The 22,608-nt window shown below is 34.2% G+C and overlaps 2 protein-coding genes across 2 annotated transcripts; one reads left to right on the top strand and one right to left on the bottom strand.

The window, feature by feature from the left end:
• Positions 1–14,040: 14,040 nt before the first annotated feature.
• Positions 14,041–17,174, bottom strand: LOC141713044 (putative pentatricopeptide repeat-containing protein At3g25970). The gene is made up of 2 exons (XM_074516253.1): positions 14,521–17,174; positions 14,041–14,313 (listed from the first exon to the last, which is right to left on the bottom strand). Exon 1 carries the CDS (start codon positions 16,945–16,947, stop codon positions 14,836–14,838), a length of 2,112 nt encoding a protein of 703 aa, XP_074372354.1. The 5' UTR covers positions 16,948–17,174; the 3' UTR covers positions 14,041–14,313; positions 14,521–14,835.
• A 26-nt stretch (positions 17,175–17,200) lies between these two features.
• On the top strand, positions 17,201–21,776 carry LOC141713045 (uncharacterized). Its single transcript, XM_074516254.1, has 3 exons — positions 17,201–17,551; positions 20,132–20,380; positions 21,094–21,776. Exons 1-3 carry the CDS (start codon positions 17,201–17,203, stop codon positions 21,361–21,363), a joined length of 870 nt encoding a protein of 289 aa, XP_074372355.1. The 3' UTR covers positions 21,364–21,776.
• The last annotated feature ends 832 nt before the right edge of the window (positions 21,777–22,608 follow it).

Here is a 22,608-nt window from a genome sequence, read left to right as displayed (position 1 = left end):
CATGATTGTATTCATAATATTGTTATTAAGGTTATGAAACAATTTCACTATACTAGGTTGTCTAACAAACGCCTTATGTTCATTTAAGTTCACCTAAATCTATCATCACATGATAAACTAAGCATATATCACATATATAAACATGAATAAACATCAAGGTAGGCATGTTACATCATCTAGCACATTAGTCTAAGCATTATACATCTCTATGTATCACATGAAGCATTTAAAAGCAATTAAAAACAGTTAAAAACAGCTTTAAAACACTTTCGGAAATATAAACAGTTCAAAACTTTCATATAAACTAAAATTGATCACTCCATTAGATCCGTCTCGGAAAAACGAATCCAACGGTATATTGCACGCCCAAAACGGAGTTACGAAACTCCTAGAAAATCAATTTTAATGTAAACAGTCGGGCTGTAACGCATTACAGGAACGCGTTACAAGCCCTGTAACGCATTCCAGTGATGCGTTACAACCCTTTTAACCAATTAAAAGGTGTAACGCATTCCGTGAATGCGCCACAGGTGTGTAACGCATTCTCGGAATGCGTGACACCCTTTTTTATTATTATTATTTTAAAGCAGCCGCCGCCGCCCATGGAATTCCGTGCCGCCAGACCTGAGTCTTCTCTTCCGTGCATTCAACAGATGTACAACAGACAACAGATGCAGTACAGATATATATACACACTTACAATCAATTTATATATATATATGATTTATTTAATTACGAATTTAATTGTAAGAACTTTAAAAATTCATAATAAAAAATCTATACATCATAAAATTATGAAAAAAATACTCAGACGATCTACAACACTTGTAGAACCCAGATCAACATTTAAAATTATTCTGAGAAACGATTTCTCATCAGACAAAATTAATTCATGATATAACTTGTAAAAATCATAATTAATTCATACAAGCATATAAAATTCTGAAATTTTTACCACAGATCTATATGCATACAACCTATGCTCTGATACCATTGTTGGATTTTAAACGCAGCGGGGGCAAGGCAAAACACTTTTACACATATAAAATCCATATAAAAGCATACAGATCATGAATAAAAATTCGAGGGATCGAATCTAACCTTTAAAATAATTCGGAGACAACGATCAGAGATCCTTAGCAGTTGCTCCTCAAGTGTGAAGCACTCCACCGGTATCCACCAAGAAAACGATGTTAAGAAGGAGGAAGGAGGTGGAGAGAATTGGGTTTTCCAAACTTTTTGGGTTTTGGGGTTCGAATAAAAATAGGGTCTATAATAGTATATTTATAGGCAAAATTTTCAGCTGAAATTTTCCCATAAATATTATTATTATTATCCCATTTATTATTCTCATTAATAATTAAAACACCTTTTAATTATTAATCCTTTTTCTAAACACTTTAGAAATAATTCTTTCTCTTGATTTAATTTCCAAAAATTAAATCCTTAATTAATAATATTAAGAACTTTTCTTAATTAATTTATAATCAATTAAATCTCATTTAATCAATTATTAAATTTTCCAATTAATTATTTATTTCACAAATAAATAATTATTAGCCATTATTAATTAATTCCTCCACCATTAAATCATTCTCTTTTTATGGTGTGACCCTGTAGGTTCAATATTAAGCCGGTAGTAGAAATAAATAATAATAAAACTATTTTATCATTATTTATATAAATTCTCTAATTTATTAAATATGATTAATTAATTAATCACATTTATTCTACATCGTGAGGGATACTTCTCAGCATATCGCGACTATCCGGATAATATGAATTCACTGCTTAGAATACCAAGAACCTATTCAGTGAATAGTTACCGTACAATAAACTCCTTCTACCCTACAATGTCCCGATTAAATACAAGGCATGGATCTCGTGTCAAGCCTATCTAATTCAATCACTTGCTTACCATTTACTATGCGTAGTTCTATGCAAATTAGAAACTCCTTGCTAATTTCATTTACTCTAGCCAGAGATTCCTGAACTAGCATAAGTGGATCAGCCTTGAACATTCGCTTCCTTCACTGGAAGGGGTAGATCCTTTATTGATCATACACTATCTTCGTGTACAAATTCCTATACCCAGTAGAGCCCTAATAATTGTCCCTGGAGACTAAGAACTAAACCAAAGTATAGTTCAGTGTACACAAGATGACTATGATGACCTCTAGTCTAAGGATACTTGTACAACTATCACTATGTGAACAACTGCTGACACGTGAGTGAACTCCATCAGTTGTTCAGCTGTGCGAGTCATGTTCAGTGAACTTATTCTATAATAAGCACCTACATACTAGCTATAGTGTCACCACACAAATGTCTATGAGAACAGACATCTTTCATAATGAAGCAAGCATAGTATGTACCGATCTCTGCGGATTATTAATTACCAGATAGTAATCCTACGACCAGGAACTATTTAAGTTTAGAGTTATCATCTTTTAGGTCTCATTATTATGATCTCATCATAATCCATAAAAAGCTTTACTCTAAACTATGGTATATCTTATTTAAACACTTAAATAGATAAAGCCATTAATAAAAACAAAACAAGTCTTTTATTAATATCAATGAAATCAAAACAGATTACATAAAAGTTATTCCTACATCCTCATACATGATTGGACTTAGGACATATTTCTTTTAATTAAGACACGAGGGAAGTCTGTCTTTACTCTTAAATTTCATGTGTAGAAGTGTCCCAATTATATTATCACACACGTTCTTTTCGACGTGCATGACATCTAAACAATGTCGAACATGGTGAAACTTCCAATACTCTATCTCAAAAAAACTGACTATTTTTTCCATAGAGACTCCACCTTTTTTGGCTTCCCCCCTCCCAAAACTGAACCTAAGTTGCTGTTGTTGCCCCAACACTTCCTCTCCGCTAAGTGGTTCAGGTGCATAACCAAATTCTTGTTCTCCATTAAAATTTGTCCTTTGCGTCCTATACGGATGATAAAGATCTAAATACCGACGATATCCGTGGTAGCTCATTTTTCTACTACGACTTAGATATTTAGCCACGGCTGATCACCCGCATACTGGACAGGCCCTATAACCCTTATTAACGCACCCCGACAAATTTCCATATCTCGGGAAGTCATTTATTGTCCACATCAAGATTTCCTTTAGAGTGAAAAAGGATTTGGTATGGGCATCGTACACGTTTGGTTCACCTTCCTCCCACAATTTTTTTAAATTGTCGATCAGTGGCTGGAGATATATGTCAATATCATTACCAGGCTCTTGTGGGCCAGAAATTAATGTTGTTAACATCATAAACTTCCTCTTCATGCATAACCATGGAGGAAGATTATACGTTACTAACATAACTGGTCAGCAGCTGTACCAATTATTTAATCCATTATTGTGTGGATTTATACCATCGGCCGCTAATCCCTAACGTATATTTCTTGCCTCGCTACCAAACTCAGGCCACCTACAATCTACATTTCTCCAAGAAGGAGAATCAGAGGGGTGACGCATCTTTCCATCTTTGGATCGATTATTTGCATGCCAACTCATTAATTCAGCAATAAACCAAGATTTAAACATTCTTTTAAATCTGGGGATTATCGGAAAATACCACATAACCTTAGCTGGCACATTTAGCCTAACTTGACCATCTTTCCCAACTTTCCAGTGAGAGAGATGGCATTTGGAACACTCGGAAGAAGACTCGAGTACTGGACCCCTGTATAATAAGCAGTCATTTGGACAAGCGTGGGATTTAATATACTCGAGACCTAAATCAGTCAAGGTTTTCTTGGCTTCATACATATTAGACGGAAGCAGATTATTTTTAGGAAGAATTGATCCAATTGATTGAAGCAGATCAGTAAAAGCTTTATCGGAAACTCCAAACCTAGCCTTCCAATTATGTAATTTTAAGACCAGCTCTAGTTTAGTACACTCACTTCCCTCAAACAGAGGTTGTTCCACATCGGCAACAAACCTCTTAAAATTATCTGACTCTTTATCGCAATCTTCCCTACTATAGGCTGCTTCACACACATTAAATGTTTCTGAAATTGGTATGGGCTTTGAGGGAGGACAAGTACTACTAACAGATGACCTAGTACTATTAACATGGTTTTCTCCATGCCAAATCCAATCAGATTATCCTAAACTAAACCCTGATTCATGAAGATGACCTCTGATTATATTCACAGAAAACTTTTGTGAAGTTAGAGCAATGTGCACAAGGAGAAGGAATTTTCTTGGGGTTTTTAGCATTTTTCTCGGCAAATATCAAGAAGTTCTCAACACCAATTTCATACTGTAGAGAATCCCTATCGACTTTTATCCAAGACTTATCCATTTAAAACCACCTGGTATGTCACTAAAAAATTCAGTATAAGGCTTATATTTATTTTGTAAGTCTAATATTTATTTTATAAGTCTAACTTGATTTTAAGTATGACAACCACGCATAGGGCAGACTATAAACGATATAAGAAAACTGAGAATTCATATTATACATAATGCATATTATACATTTTAATGTTATACATTTTATTATAATATGAATCGATTTGTAATGCATTACATAATTCATATTATACATTTAATTATAGTACTAGTACTATATATTAACTAGTCATTCAATACTTAATGTATAATCACTATATAATTAACTATAATTAATCATAGTATAATAGTCAGCTCACGGATGCAGATTATCAAATTATAAATGTACTATTTTCAACTAAACACTTGCATACACAATGACTAAATTAAGAACACGAAACTGAGATTTCACACCACACACTTGCATACAAAATTCAGAACACGACTACATTTAAATACAACATATTAATACCAAAATGAATTCTCCTGCACATAATTGCAAACAAAACAAAACTGAGCTTTCATATTATACATAATGCATATTGTACACATCACATAGATCAACATAAGAACCAACTACATAGCACATAGACAAAAAAAACACTATCAACACTAACAAAATAAATCAAATGTATAAGCGTACAAAACAGAGTTGGAAAAGAAAACTCACCGAAGATCGAAAAATCAAACAATACTAATGTCCTGCAAAAATAAATTACAACATTACAAACAAATGAAAACCTAATTTACAAAAATAAAAAAACAAACAAAAATATAAATGTACAACCAAAAACACCCAAATTACCTAAAGCTTTAAATCTTTTTCTCAGATTAGGTCCTGTATACAACAAGAAGAAAAGTATTAGCAACAAGTTTAGACACTAAATTAATAAAAAAATAAGGGTTTCAAATTAGAAAAAACCCCAATTTACAAAATTAGGGTTTTGAATTCAAAAATCCTCAACTTTTAAAACCGGTCTTCATGCAGAGAAGACCAGTTCAATTCAAGTAGATACAACACTTACCGAAGTAGAGAGGTTAACTGAAAGAGGTTTAACAGAGAGATTGAGAGCGGAGAGAGGTTCAGAGAGAGAGAGAGAGAGAGAGGTTCCAGAGACAGGTTCGAGAGAGAGAGAGAGAGGTTCCAGAGACAGGTTCGAGAGAGAGAGAGAGGTTCGAGAGAGAGAGAGAGAGGTTCGAGAGATTGTGATGGTGAGATGATGGCCGGAGTTCAGAGAGATTGTGAGGGGAGAGAGGTTCGATCGAGAGAGAGGGGTTCGAGAGAGAGAGAGAGAACATTTTTCTGTTTTTTAGTTTTTAGTTTTTTGTTTTGATTTTGTGTCTGAAGATTGATTTGGGGGAACCAAAATTTGGTTAAGGGGGGAGAATTTTGGGATTGTGGGGAAATTTAGAACTAAAACTGAATGAAAATTTGACTAAGGGGGGAAAGAAAAGGTGGGCGCGAAATTATTATTTTTTTGGTGAATTTTAGACATTGGTTTAATTATAACCGATGTCTACAAAGAAAAAAGACATCACAAAAACACGGGGTGATGTCAATACTTCTTTTAACATCAGTGGCAAAGTTAATCGATGTCTAATGTGTGATGTCTATTGACATTATTCTTGTAGTGAAATAAAAATAATTCAATTAATATAAATGTTAATTAAATATTCAATACCTTTATATAATTTTAAAAAGCTCAAAATAATTTTAGAATATTATTTGGTTCAATTATAAATAGTTACACTACATTCAACTATTTATAAATAAAAATTAATCGATTAAATAAATTATTCAATTAATTTAATGAATAAATAATTAACCAAAACAAATTATAAAAACTTAAATCAAATTATTAGTTTCAAAAATAAGAAAAGATAATAATTTGAAATTGAAATAGATATTTTACAAAAAAAATCGAAATAACATCTTTGTAAAACGGACTTTTCCACGGGTTTAGAACCCCTCAAAATTAATCCCAAACAATACAATCCAATTATACTCTAATAAAATCAATAAATTTAAAACACACAATAATTTATATTTGCACGTATAAACACGCCAGAAACGAAAAACACGACCATCTAAACAAAAATTCGGACCAAAAGTGACTTCTCCAACAACTTCTAAATAAATATATAAACACTAGCATGCTATAATATACACAAGTACGAAAGCAGAATTTTGAAATCGTTAGCCAAAATAAATTCTGATCACCCCGAAGTGATTATCTTATGTCCGGAAAATATCACCAGAAAAATCCGAAATTCATAGTCATAGACATACACACGCTGAAACGACATGTGGAGTAATCAACACCGTCAAACTTCTTTTCTACGCCCCTAAAATAAATTAAAATGGAAAATATGTTACGCAAATTATCTCCTCAAAACCTTGCAATATACATAGCTATGCGTAGGTATCGAAGTGTTGATCGTTTATATATATATATATAATTGAAATTTGGACGGACGGTTTGTGAGATATGATTTTTTTGAAAATTAAAAATAAATAAACTTAAAGACAGAAGAGAGACAGAGGAGAGGGAAGCAAAGGAAGAAAGAACAGGGGAGGGGTACGCAGGGTGAGGTGGGGGTGGGGTTATAGGGGGTATGTAATTATTTTATTTTTTTTATTGAAACCGACAGCTTAAGTCTTGACACATAGCAATGAAATCGTGACAATTGTACCCGTATTATTTGGATTGACATGTATCCCCGGCATCCTGCTTCTCCTCCGCTTGTTGCATTATGACGGTATAACTCACGAATAAAAACACATCGAAATAGTCCCGAAACATTTTTTAAATTTCCCAAACATTTAAAAACTAATAAAATATAAAATTCATAATTTTTAATATATTTTTGGATCACGCATCAGACCCGCATTTCTATATTTAACGAACAAATTTGTGAGTAAAACTAACTTTAAAAATTATCGAAATACTTCTAAAATTCTGAGAATATTAAAAAACTATTAAAATAAATTTATTTTAATTTTCAAAATATTTTTGAATTGTGCATTCGACCCGCATTTTACGATTTAGCTAATAAATGTCAAGGTGAATTTAATACGAAAAATTTCCAAAATAATTTTAAAATTCTCGAAATATTCAAAACTTAAGAAAATACGAGTTTCATTATATTTGAAACATTCTTGAATTTTATATTGAATTTACACTTAAATACAATCAGAAAATTATTTAGGGATAAATAATTGATGAAATATTAGTTTCTAAATTTTGTAAATTCCCAAAAATTATTATTGAAATTATAAAGTTATAAAATAATTTTTAAAGATAATTTAAATATTTATGAAAATAAATTTGTAATAAAAGCGGTTTTTAAAGACAAAAATAAAATGATACGACTCAGTAATTAATAATACAAATAATTCTTAATCACAAATGACTCACAAACAATTAATATTACATACAACATATAGCTAACATAATATCTACTCAATCCCTAATATTACAAAACAAACTCAATTTACCGATCTCAATAAAATGATCGGCTTTCAAATAAACTTTTGAAGATAATACGTTTAAGTAAATACTTTCAGAAATTAGTTAGAATTGATACAACACTTAACAATTAGCACATTACCATTTAGTAACACAAACGCGTCATACAAGAATAAAATATCCACCATTTTATTCCTTCTAGATTAGAAAATCATATAAACATATTCAAATAATAATAATAATTCTGAAAAAAACAGGAGATCACAACTTGCCCCACTTAAACGTTGCCCAGACTTTCAAGGTGTGTTTGAAATCGGTCAATGCTGTTTAGAAGTGGATGAATCATTTTCGCTTTTTCAATCAGTATTGAACTGACTCAATCTCTATCAAAACAAGTGTCTAGCCAAATTCTCCTTTTGCTATTTTTTTTTCCTTTTTCCCCTTTTTTTATTGACCGTGCAATGTCCATTTTCTAGGCTTTCTATGTTACCCATGTAACGAGTTTTGGGTCAATGACTCCCAAACCATATGGTCATAGGGTATTAGGTGTTGAGACACCCCTAAGGGCTTATTTGCTCGAGTAACAAAGGCCACAAAACAAGACTAGTTAATTTATTACTTACAACCTTTTTTTCGCAAAGGCATGATTCGACATTGTTCTAACATGTGAGTTCTCTCTCAGGTATCGAAAACTATCTCACCCATCTTCCTAACAAAGACCTTGTGAATAGTGTGTGGAGTCTCGGAATTCAAGGCAAAACCTAAATGTGACGCAAGTTTGTGAATATCATTATGCTTAATAAAATTTAAATCGTCTATAGGCACTATAGATATAAGATTTGTTTTTGAAAAATAGTCAACACCAACTAGTAACTAAGGTTAAGAGAAGACAGCCTAGCTAACTTCCTATTTTTTTTGTATTTTTACTTTTCATCATTTTTTTCTCATTTTTTTTTGTTTTTTTGTTTTTTTTAAATGAACAAAATAACAGGATCAAAACTAATCACAACTAACTCCCCCATATCAAAAATCTATATTGTCCTCAATGTAAAAGAAAAGGTTACACAAAAGAGACAAAGGTGTACCATTCTTTCACCATGGTGAATGAGAAGAAAACTTGAAGGTCACTAAGAATCCTGTTTAAAAATAAAGGAAAAAACTATACAAAACAAATTATACAAAATATACATGTGTCCCCCATATCAAGTTTTGACCACTATCCAACACCTTGTCTAACTAGGCCATGAAGTCTCTCCCAAAATTTATGCTTACACCTAACCAAAAAGTGTTATATTAGGTAAGTAGTCATCAAAAGTTCGACCTTGAATGTCTAATTCAAGGCTGTACATCTCAAAAAGATATTCTCCCTTATTAGATATTCTAAACCAAGTAGGTGCTTCCTTATGTTGTTGAAACTGATAACTACAGTGTGTTTATTGGTCCTTAATAATGAAGGAAAGGAAACTAAATTTATAAGTGGGAGGAAAAAGTGAAATTCCACGAGGCTTTCATGGAAGGCTTTACAATGATCCTAGGCTTGAGATAACTCTCCTCACATTGGGTCTCCCACTTTGCAGTAATATCATTTAGTTCCTCAAGCATTTCTATTGATGACATATCCCTAAACAACTCCCTAAATTCTTCATTAGTATCTTGGTCAACAATAAACTCATCTTCGAGAAGAGAGTCAATGTTTGCTCCTACATCAATTTTGGGTTGTTTGGGATATAAAGTTAGGTGGAGAGTGGTAGAAGGAGGAAGTGAAGCCTCTTCCATGATGGTGTATGAATGTGTGTTTTAAAGTCTAGCGGTTGGGCGAGTTAAATGTCCACTACTACTTATTTCCTAAGTGTCCATACACTACTAAGATATATAAATTATCTACCAGTTAGCCATAAGAGGGGAGAAAATACTCTAGAAAAAGGGAAAAAAAATACTAATCCTGAGTTAATCTAAAAAATCTAGACAGCTCCTAATTTTTGGCCGACCAAAAAGTTCATAAATCTAGATTTATTCAAACCGATTGGCCAGGTAAGCGGGGGCACTTCCTTGTAAATAAGGCGCTGAATTAGAGAATTGCTAGCCTAGTCACTAATACAAATTGACCAGGTAAGTAATTAGGGAAGCTGAAGGTGGAAAAGTAAGAGAGATGAGAAACATGATCCAATATTATCGAAAGGAGATGAGGAAGTTTAGATCTCGACGAGATGATTAGGGTGTGAGAAAGTATAACGAGGCTAGATGGGAATCTCTTAAATTATTGGAAAAGCAAGAAGTCTATTGGAAGCAACAAGCAAAACAATTTTGGTTGAAAGAGGGTGATCAAAACACGCAATTTTTTCATAAATATGCTTCTGGGAGAAAGAAACAAAATCAGATTACAAAATTAAAAGACAAGCAGGGTATGTTGCAGGAGAATAATGAGAGATAAATAGAATCATTATTGAATACTTTGAAGAGTTGTTTCAGTCAATAGGAAGGGCAGGTTGTTAATCTGAAAGGGAGAAGATAAATCAAGTGACAGAGGAACAAAATTTGAAGTTGATATCGCCTGTTACTAGTGAGGAGGTTAAAAAAGCCTTTTTTGATGTATCCGGAGAAAGCACCTGGCTGTGATGGATTAAATCCATGTTTTTATCAGGCGTATTGGAGTATAGTGGGCGAAGACGTGGTGGAATTTTGTAGGTGTTTTCTGGATAAATGTGAGTTTCCAGAGGGAGTAAATCGTACGGTAGTTTGTCTGATCCCAAAGATAACACAGCCTCAGGCCATGACATACTTAAGGCCTATATCACTCTATAATGTTCTTTTTCGCATATTATCGAAAGTAATGGCCAACAGATTGAAAGAGTGTCTACCGAGTTTAATTTCAGAAAACCAGAGTGCATTTGTTGAAGGCATGCTACTCACGGATAATGCACTTGTCGCTTTCGAATTGAACTATTATATTAAAAGAAAGATGCGGGGAAGGAGTGGTGTAGCTGGGTTGAAGCTTGAAATTTCCAAAGCTTATGATAGACTTGAATGGTCATTTCTAGAAAGTAGGCTGAAGAAATTTCAATTTAACAGTATATGGGTGGAGAGGGTCATGAAGTGTGTATAAACTGTCAGGTATAGCTTCCTACATGATGGGTTTGAGTTTGGGGATATACAGCCAAAACGAGGTATTAGGCAAGGGGATGCAATATCCCCCTACATATACCTCTTATGTGCGGAGGGGTTGAGTTCGATTATTAAGAGACATGAGGAAGCTGGATTAGTGCATGTTTGTTCTGTAGCAAGGGAGGCTCCGTCTATATCACATCTGCTTTTTGCGGATGATTGTTATGTGTTATTTAAAGCTACAACACAAGATGCAAGGAGTATGAAGAGCATTTTGGAACGTTATGAAAGAATATCCGGTCAAGCAATTAATTTCATAAAATCAGCAGTGACCTTCAGTCCAAATACTACCACTGATTGTCGAGATCGAATTTGTGAAATATTGCAGGTCCAGGAATCGTTATTTCCAAGAAAATACTTAGGTCTGCCAATGCATATTGGCCGGAACAAGAGTAATACATTTAGATTCTTGACAGAAAAAGTGAGTAACAAGTTGCAGGGATGGAGTCGCAAATCATTGTCAAAGGGGGGACAATTGGTTCTTCTTAAAACGGCAGCGCAGACAATTCCTAATTTTTGGATGAACCTCTTTTAAATCCCAAATGAAGTTTGTAATGGTATACAATGACAAATGAATTCTATGTGGTGGGGAATGGTGGAAGGAGTAGGGTTATACGTTGGATGTCTTGGAGAGATTGTGTGAAAGTAAACATGTTGGCGGGTTGGGTTTTAGAGAATTGAAAAAATTTAATATCGCCATGTTAGCGAAGCAAGGATGGCGCTTATTGAATGAGGACAATCCTTTGGTTACGAAATTGATGAAGGCAAGATATTATCCGAATAGTAGTTTTTTAGAAGCAAAGTTAGGTGCAAACCCTAGTTTTATGTGGCGAAGTATACTTGAATCAAAGCAGCCGTTACAACAAGGAGTCAGAAGAAGGATTGGAAATGGGGAACAAACAAATATTTGGAAAATACCTTGGTTGCCTTGCTTACAAAATGGGTACATTAAGACTGCTATGTCTCAGGAATTAGAACATACAACAGTGGAAAACCTAATGAATGACGATAGGGAAGGCTGGGATAAGGAAGTGCTGAATGATATTTTCAACGCCAGAGATATGGAGTTAATGAAACGCATTCCAGTGTCATTGCACTTGCAGCAGGATTCGTGGTTTGGAACCTGGAGCAAACTGGTTTATTCACAGTTAAAAGTTGTTATAAAAGATTAGTAGGTGAGAAAAATGGTCCATATGAAGTGCTTTGGAGGAAATTATGGTCCCTGGATCTCCCTAGGAAAGTGATAAATTTTATTTGGAGAACTTGTCGAGATGTGGTACTTACAGCTGCTGCATTAGCAGCGAAACATGTTCAAATAAACACGATATGTTCCTGGTGTATGTTGGCAGATGAAACGATAGAACATGTGCTTTTCGGTTGCTCATTTGCTCAAGTGTATGGTCGAGAGTAGGGATTCAGAAGATAAGTCATGAGAGGTGTCAATGGCCTGTAAAAGAAGTACTATATTCTCTAGGTAGTACCTGTACTAAAGAAAAATTGTCCTGGATAGCAATTGTGTGTTGATGTCTGTGGTATTGAGGAAATAGGTGGGTTTGGGATAAGATTAGGGGATCAGAGTTTGGAACTCATGCAGCAGCAGCTAATCTTCTTAATGAATGGAAGAATAGGAAAGTGGTGAAACAAAATTACAGCCTTGTAACGAGTTTAACTACAAGACATTGGTGTCCACTAGCTCACGGTTGGGTGAAAATCAATATTGATGCAGCCATCTTTCAAGCATATGATAGTATAGGCGTTAGTTGTATTATCAGGAATGAAAATGGAGAATTTGTGGGTGCTAGAGCAAGCAAGAAATCAGTATGTTTACAGCCGAGAGAAGCAGTGGGCTTAAAAGAGGCGTTGGTATGGGTCAAACAATTCGGATTCAAAAGATGCATATTTGAGACAGATGCTAGAATGGTAGTGGATGCTTATAAAGGAACGCAATGCAGATCATATTTTCACACGATTGTGTTAGATTGTGTAGAGTCTTTTAAGCACTTTGATGCAGTGCTAGTCGAGTACGTTCATAGGTTTGCGAATGTTGTGGCTCACACATTAGCGAGAGCTACTCTTTCTATGTCAGACTTTCAGGAGTGGTTTAATGTTGCTCCGGATATTATCACTGATGTATTAATTTTTGATTCGATTTAATGAAAGCAAGTACATTTATTCAAAAAAAAATTAGCTACAGGACAAAACTGACTAAGGACGAAACCGGCAGTAAATTGGCTGAATTGTGTACCTAAACAATTAATAAACCAGACGAACCGGTCTCACATGGAAAAAATATTTTTGGATCTGTTTTTGGGAAAAACAGAAAACAAAATGATTTTAAAAATTAAACTAAAAAGTCGACGACGCGTTCCCCGACAGCGGTGCTAAAAACTTGTTGGGAAAAATCCAAAACTTATAAAACCGTAAGTGCATGGGCGTACATGAGTACGGGGGCAAGTACGGGTCGAATCACAGAGAACGCGAATCAAGTTTTTAATTTAATAAACTAACGAAATAATTATACTAGCACTTATAATATCACTTTTTAAATATCTAAGGAACGAATTTCATCGGCTAAACACGAATATCATGGCATAAACATGTATTTTTAATAGCAAATAAACTCACAAGTATTTAGAGTAAAGACATCCAATAACTCCAAATCAAGTTTCATTTAAAACCATAAAAATATTTCACATTCATTTTACCAATTAAATCAACTCTCAAAATCATATAGATCCTAACTATACGAACTCCCAACTTTACTTGTGGGAAACGTATGAAAATACTCACATAGACATGATATTTGAGATAATTAATAAACAAATATGTAGCAATTAAAGCGCATATACCATGATATTGGATCACTTAGCCAACTACATCTGCCCCTTAGAGAGGGTTTAGTTGAACATCATCGAGACCATCATGGTATAAGAAAATAAAGAACTCATACAAAGAATCGAAACGAACTTTAAGCTTTTATTGAATAATAAACTAATATTTACAAGGGAGAAAGATGAAAAGAGAGGTAAGAGATGTGTGAGATGAGATGTTGTGTGATGAGAGGTAAGATATATTTTTATAATGAGGCTAGGGGGTATATTTATACTAAAAACCTATATATAAGTATTAATTACAAAAATCTCTTAATTGATTTATTTACAACGATCTTCGTGACCAAATGTTTGCATAGCTTTCCCTTATAAAAAGATTTCCGCTCGATTCACCAAGATCGTGTTGACTCGTGATGACATATCATAATATTCTGTTTTGTGGCCTAATTCATTCCATTAAACGGCCGTAAAAACTTCTTTAATACCTGCACAATCAGAAACACCGCAAAATCAAGCGTAAAAGAGGAAAATAACGTACTAACTAACAAAATAGTACCCTAATAACGTAAAAATATGTTATCAGTTGCTGTCGTAGCTTCATGTATCCAATCCTGGCCAAGAACAAAAACTGATTTCACTGGTAAATGATTTCTCGGTTTCTAATTGAAATATATAATAATATAAACACTTACCCACATAGCAGAACAATGAAATGGCAAGAAGCGAACTTCATAGTCCACCTACTAAATCTTCCTTAACTTCTAAATTAACTCAGCACAAGCCAATAGAAGTTGTTGATCATGTAAACAATTAGATGCCAAGAATAGAAAACAAAGAAGCCGGACCTTTTGCTCATTATGTCTCAAACAATTGGTAGTTGGTACACACCTATGTGACAATTAGTAGAAAACTATAACGGATTTTGCTAAACTGTACATATTGAGCATCCGAGTTTGTTGCACTGCGTATATTGTATCCTGTTACTAGGTTAGAAACATTTTTTATTTTCACGTTGAAATTAATATATTTCCAGTCAAGTGCTCTAACGTTGCATATATGCTGATACAAGAAGGATGGGTTCTATCTTCTACAGAAAACACATTAATGCTGTTGTTCAGCTCAATCCAACTACATCCAGGATCCTTCTTCATTTCCAAGCCTTTTAATAGCTTCCTCATCTCCATCTTCTCCTCCCACTTCCCCAATATTGCATATATGTTGGACATAATAATATAGGCAGACGTTGGAATAGGATAAAAAGCGAACATCTTCGCAGCAACCTTTTCACCCACTTCCATATCCATCCAGAACCAACAGGCATTAAGCAAAGCTCCCCAAATGACACCATCCGCTTCAACTGGCATCTCTTTAATAAGCTCCTCGGCTTCTCTTAAACGGCCTGATCGACCAAGAAGATCAGCTACACATGTGAAGTGTTCTAAGCTGGGTGTAATATCATAACTTTCTTTCATTATGTCAAATAATTTTATTCCCTTGTTAAACAACCCCGCATGAGTACAAGCGGTAAGGACCGCTGCAAATGTTGCAGCATTCGGACGCACTCCATGGTTTATCATTTCCTCAAAGAGTAATAGCGTCTCAGAACCAAGCCCGTGGCATGCATAGCCATGTATCAAAGCCGTCCACGCTGCCACATTAGCAGAAGATATGCTGATGAATGCTTTTTGAGCATTGAATATATTCCCACATTTAGCGTACATATCCACAAGGGCTGTCCCAACATAAACATTAGATATAAATGGTGTTTTAATTAAATGAGCATGAAGGACTTGTCCGAGCTGAATAGATCCCAGGCATGAGCAAGAATGAAACAGAGCAGAGAAGGTTGATCTGGTTTTGCATATCGAATTTTTGTGCATTATTGCATACAGTTTTAACGCATTTTCATGTTGATCATTTTTAATATAACCTGAGATCATAGAATTCCAAGTTATAGGGTTCCTTTCTTCTTTCACTTTCTCAAAGAGATCCACGGCTTTATCTAATTGAGCACTTCTAGAATACACTGAAATCATTGTATTTGAAGAGAGCAAAGTTCTGCCAGGCATTTTCAGATATAACTTTTCAGAATCCTCACTTCTACCACACAAGGAATACCCTTTCATCATCAGATTATTCAAAACCGGGTCTCTTTCGGGTAGTCCATTAAAAATTAATTCCGCGTCTGCAATCCTACCAGCAGCTATGAGTTCTTTAATGAAGACATTTGTGTCATTCAATGAGGGGCTTATTAGTCTGTCATAGACTTTCTTGGCATCATCCAGAACATCACAATCACAATAAAAGCCAATGAGTGCACCGCTTATGGAGTGTTCAAACTCATATCCATATCGCATAACTAGGCCATGGATAGCTCTTCCCTCATGCAACATCCCTGCTCTAGCACAAGCCCTAGTAATGGAATCAAGAGTAAATTCATTTGGCTTGGCTTCTGCGCTTCCTCTCATGATATTAAATAACTGTAAAGCCTTCCCACAAGCATCATCTTTACAATAACCAGATATCATCGTGGTCCAAGCAATGACATCGCGGCATGGCATACTTGTAAAAAAGTGAAGAGCATTGTCCATTAAGTTACATTGAACATAACCAACAAGCATCAAACTCCACAACACTTGATTCCTCTCATGCAACAAATCAAAAACCCGCCTTGCATCTTGAATCTCAAAACAACTTGCATAGAAATAAACCAAAGCACTTCCAACATGCTTAAAATCCTCCGACCCAGACTTCACCACAACACAATGAACCTGCTTACCACCACAAACCGAAGGCAAACGGGCACAAGCACTCAAAGTGGAAGCAAATGTAGTCTCGTTAAACTTCATACCACCTATATGCATTTCTTTAACAATACTCAGAGCTTCACTAAATCTTCCGGATTTAGAATACCCAGATACCATAATGTTCCAAGACACCACTGTTCTCACCGGCATTTCATCAAACATATTTCGAGCAACGATTAAATTCCCACTTCTAACATGCCTAGAAATCTCAGAATTTCTTGTAAGAAGATGAGAATAACAGATAGTTGTAAATAATCGCCCGACTTTCCCCCATTTTTTAATATTTAACTTCCCAAGCATCCACCGATCCATAGACCCCCTTACAAAAAAAAAGTGTCAAACTGCAAAAACACTTGTTTCCAAAGGTCAAACCCTAAGCCAAACAACCTAACCGCCACTTACTATAAAGCCGCCACGTGTGCCACTGCATGCAGCCACGTACCCTCCCTACTCTCTCTCTCTCTCTCTCTCTCATTTTATATATGAAAGTGTCTCTAATTTAATAGTCTTTTCTCATCCTACCCTATCTAATAATAAATCTAAATCTCTCTCTGGGTTTTACCAGATGGTAAAGTTAGCGACGGCGCGTGATAGCAGAATGTACGGGCCAAGGCTATCGAGAAAGCGGTCAGAGTACATGAACGCGGGGCTATATGTATTTGCGACTATATTATTACTTGTGGGTTTTGCAACACAGTTATCATCAAAAATAGGGGTTGTGTTGGTATTAATAGGACTTTTAATAATTGCAATAGTGAATATTCATGATTTAATTGCTCATCTCGCTGGAATTGATTATTGTTTGGGTTTGATGGAATATGATATTCAACTAGCCCTTGTTGAGTTTGCTGTGCCTTTGCTTCAGTGTTTGGGGACTCTTCTCTCTTTTTTCGCTATTCTCTTTCTCTTTATCCAGGTTGGTTCCTTCTTATTATCCTTCCTCCCTCCAATTACTATTATTTAGTGGAATGAGAAAAAAAATTATGAGTGGAACTATTTCTATATTTGGTTTAAGAGTATAGGATGATGAAGGAATGTGAAAGGTAATTTCTTACAAAATTAGAGTTGGAAGAAAGGTTGCAGGAGTAACTTATAAAATACAATAATGAGATGTCCCACATTTCTATGCTCAAAATGAATAGATTGCAGTAGGGGTGAGAAAAAAAAGTCAAACTGACCGACCAAGACCAAACTGACCAAACTGCTTTTTACGGTTTTTTCGGCCGTTCGACTTGTCTAAGTTTGATATGAATAAAAACCGTTATTTTACGGTTCGACCTAGTTTTCATCTCCGTTAAGGTCAAACCGGACCGTTTCAATATATATTAATATATTTATTATAATTATATACCATTTTTATATATATTAATTACTTAAGTTTATTTTATACTTTATATATTTATTTTATAATTAATATCTTCAAATTTGTATTTGTATTCTAAATTTTAAAAAAATAATAAATTTTATATTTATGTATTTAGTTAGGTTTTAAACCGTTACCGACCGGACCAGACCGTTTTCAAATGACCCGTTTTCAAATGGCCTGGCCCGGTCTGATTTTCTCTAAAACCGTTATATATGGTACGGTCCGGTTTGATCGTAAAAAACCGACCAAACTGATCATTGCACAGCCCTAGATTGCAGTATGTTTGCATATGCCATGTTTGACAATACTAAATTTTTGGCTACAAACTTTCATTATTTGCCAACTACTCTCTCGTCCCAATTTATTTGTCTGTTTGACTTTCTACGGTCAAACTAACACAACTTTGAATTTAAATTCATATGATATATAATCGTAAATATTTATAAAAATTATATCATTATAAAGTATAAATAATCTATTTTAATATGTATATTTCAGGTTTTTAAAATAATGAATGAATAAGTTTTTATTTACGGTCAAAGTTGAGTCAGTTTGACCATAAAAAGTGAAACAGTACAGATAAATTGGGACAGATGGAGTAAAAAAATATTCATAGACCCAAAGTTCAATAATCTTCCAACCAAACAAGTGCAAGTTTTTGTAAAAGGATTTACCCAACCAAACAAGTGCAAGTTTTTGTAAAAGGATTTACCGTGAGGGATACGGACAAAGAAAAGTCTATTTTTTCATGACTTTCAATGTCAAGTTGGTGGGATTGAGCTTTGGTAAATTTTTAGATATTTTTTATTTGCAAAGTGAAAATTATCAATATTTAACACTAATATATTACTCCCTCCGTCCCGCTGAGAAGTTTACGTACACTATTTGCACGCATTTCGAAATTTCTATAAAGTATAGTTTCATAATGTTTTTTTTGAATAAAACTTTTATTCAGAAAAAAAATTAAAAAAAATATTATGAAATTATACTTTAAACGAGCATTGAAAAACGTGCCGAAAAGTAACGTAAACAATCTAGTGGGACGAGGGAGTAGAATTCAACCAGCAACATGGTATACTTGAGGTTATGGGTGTAGTTCCCCCCCCCCACAACTTTGAATTTAAATTCATATGATATATAATCGTAAATATTTATAAAAATTATATCATTATAAAGTATAATTAATCTATTTTAATATTTATATTTCTGGTTTTTAAAATAATGAATGAATAAGTTTTTATTTACGGTCAAAGTTGAGTCAGTTTGACCATAAAAAGTCAAACAATACAATAAATCGGGACAGATGGAGTAAAAAAATATTCATAGACCCAAGTTCAATAATATTCCAACCAAACAAGTGCAAGTTTTTGTAAAAGGATTTACCGAGGGATACAGACAAAGAAAAGTCTATTTTTTCATGACTTTCAATGTCAAGTTGGTGGGATTGAGCTTTGGTAAATTTTTAGATATTTTTTATTTGCAAAGTGAAAATTATCAATATTTAACACTAATATATTACTCCCTCCGTCCCGCTAATATATTACTCCCTCCGTTCCACCGGGAAGTTTACGTACACTATTTGCACGTATTTCGAAACTTCTATAAAGTATAGTTTCATAATGTTTTTTATTTGAATAAAAGTTTAAACATAAAACTTTTATTCAGAAAAAAATTAAAAAAAATATTATGAAATTGGATGTTTGACCCCATAGTTAAGTTGTTTGACCTCCAATAGGAAGTAGACCGGGCTTTCATTTATATCAGCCTTTCTAGTGTATTCTAGATAGGAAAACGTATTTTTGCATGTTTTATATATTACGGGGAAGCTTATGTCCTAATAGCAAAGTGAAGTACTTCTCAGTACAGTGATCCGGTAGGCATATTTTCAGTCTTTTATTTTTTGCCTCCGATGTTACATATTTCTAATCTGTCTACGTGTTTACAAACAAACAAGAAGTAATCTATGTGCATATTATTAATGATGAAATACTAGCAACTATTGGTCATTGGTCATTCATCCTATGTGTATATTGCTTACTTGGAGTTAAGAGAGAATCAATTTTGTTTTAAGATAATGACATATTTAAAATCAGTTATGGTATCTTATATCTTATGCTATTTTATATTAAGGAGGAGAAGCAAAAATATTTGAAGTTGGAGAAGCATGGTATGAAAATGCTTATTGCAGGTTCATCTTTGTGGGTGCTGGGTTCCATACATAACTCATGCCAGATCTATGAAAGAGCAGATGGTCACGTCCAGGTTTTGCAAGAAAGTGTCCAGATCCCTTTCCTGATGGGAAGCTTGTTGTTCTTGGTAGGTTCCGTTCTGAATTGCCGCGAGCAGGCTGGCACGCTTCACCATGGTCTGGACTTATTTGTAAGTCACTTGTGCAGTTTGTTTAAGGGGTGGTATTGTATTTATACTTTAAATGATTTTTATAAAGTTAATGACTTTCATGAATTTTACATATTTTTAACAACTACTATAGAGTTATCGAAATTTCAAATAAGTTTTCACAGAGTTATTAGCAGTCATGTTAATTCTTATGATAAATCTCCTGACTTTTTTAAAAGTGATGTAGTTTAATTTTCAAAGTAAGTCATTAGAAGTCAATCTTTTTAAAAGTCATTGACTTTTTGAATAACAGAATACTTGTAAAGAGTCTTTTAGATGTCTGAATTTAATACCGCCATACTTTTCAAGACTTTGTAAAAATCTTGATTGAGTAAGACCAAACTTTTATAGACTCCTTGAATGTTAATGTTAGAATTCAATACCTTGTGAGTTCTAGAATCATTAAAAGTTTTTAAATCTTTTGATACAATACAATCCCCTTAGTTCTCGATCAAAAACCATGTAGCATTTGGTCAAATAAGGGGGAAAACAATGTAGTGGATTTAAGTTAGCTGGAATTGGCATGAGCATAACTAGAAAGTAATCATATTGGAGAAGTGGGGAAGTTGAGTTGAATGACTTCAAAGGGGTTCAAAAGTTGAAATTTCTTAGTTGAAGTGACATTAAACCACCGATTAATGTGCTTAATATTTAAATTCAATATCTCTGTTTTGAGCATTTTTAAGTTTATGCAGAGCGAGACGTGGACCTTGCTATGCATAGTTGGGAGCTTAATGCTATTCATTGGAGGAATAACCAATGTAGTGAAAGTATTTAAGATGCAGCAGTTTGATAATGGATTGCGGCTAGAGAAATTGAGAGGTGGAGCACAGGAGCGATTAGCACATGTACGGGAAGGTCAAGTACCCCTCATTCGAGAAAACCAGAGGAGAAGACATGCTGAACTAGTCGGACCATCAGTAACTCCAACTCCGTACAAGGATGTTTTGCTAGGTCAGCCGTGATCACAGTTCAGCTTGGTATGTGTTGCGTTTCCAACCATTGGGATTCTGAGATCGGTCAAGAGTTAAATGGTTTGACAACTGGTCTGCTGCATGTCACAGGGAAGACAACTTCTCAGTTTTTCCCAGTTCAGAAGGTTGTTACATTAATGTATGATGCTTTCAGTTAGGACTCAAAAAACTGCAACGCTATAAATAATGTTTGTTTTTTCATTTTAATCTGGGTGATGGTACTAACATGGTGAAGCTAGTACTGAGCCGTCCCAAGTCCCTACTAGATTGGAGGCCATATACTAAACTAGTAGGGATGCTCGCTGTTTTGGGAGTTGAAGCTTAAAATAAACTTGGAACATTTTAAAGTTGGACAATGTAAACTAGTGTACTTGAAGACACAATTTTGTTAATACAAAAAAAGGTAGGCAAGTTGGTACAATTCTTTTGTTAAACTTAGGTGAACTGATAAACATTTGGTAGAAATGTTCAAGAATTGTCAACAATGTGATCCTAATCGTTAAAAGCTTCCTGACAACAGGCTGTTGTCAGGAATTTAATCCAAATATCCAAATAAAGCTTCTTGACAACAGGCTGTTGTCAGGAATTTAATCCAAATATTCAAATAGCACCAGATTGTCCAGTGATCAGAATTTAATTGTGAAGTCTTTAGCTGAAGACTAATCATATATTCCCGGGTGTAATTCTTTTTCAACTAAAGACTTCACTTTCTAAAAAATTTAACAGGGGGTACAATCTAGAAAGTTAATCATATTTTTAATCCTATTAATTTAGAGCAACATTCTAAGCTTTTAACTATTCTACTAGTATAGAAATCAAACACTGAGAAAGTCTTAGCAGACAGGATCCCAAATTATTAAACCAACCCACAGTGGATCAACAACTTTAGCAAGTGAAAAATGTGGGAATTGTTAAAACCAACACAAAGCTTGATACTTCATGCTAAACCGCAAATTAAAGCTTGATATATGTTTTAGACAATGACAACAGCGCGAATGATCCGATTTGAAGGTATCTTAAATTTTATTAATCAACTTATATCAGATACGGGTTAGGACAGACATGATTAATCAATTATTTATTAGTTATTGGTCAGATCTTTACTAGTAGTATGATAAGCAGAGACTAGAGACTAAAGCAGTACTTATGCAAAAATGTATAGATAGTCTAAGCATCCAGACAACAACATTACCAAACAATTTTGATCCAGGCAGTAGAACATCAAGTTTCCGGAGT

Source organism: Apium graveolens, chromosome 3, assembly GCF_009905375.1.
Source record: "Apium graveolens cultivar Ventura chromosome 3, ASM990537v1, whole genome shotgun sequence".
NCBI classification, from domain to species: Eukaryota; Viridiplantae; Streptophyta; class Magnoliopsida; order Apiales; family Apiaceae; genus Apium; species Apium graveolens.
The sequence above is the reverse complement of the archived record's forward strand: the minus strand, read 5'-3'. Positions and strand labels throughout refer to the sequence as shown.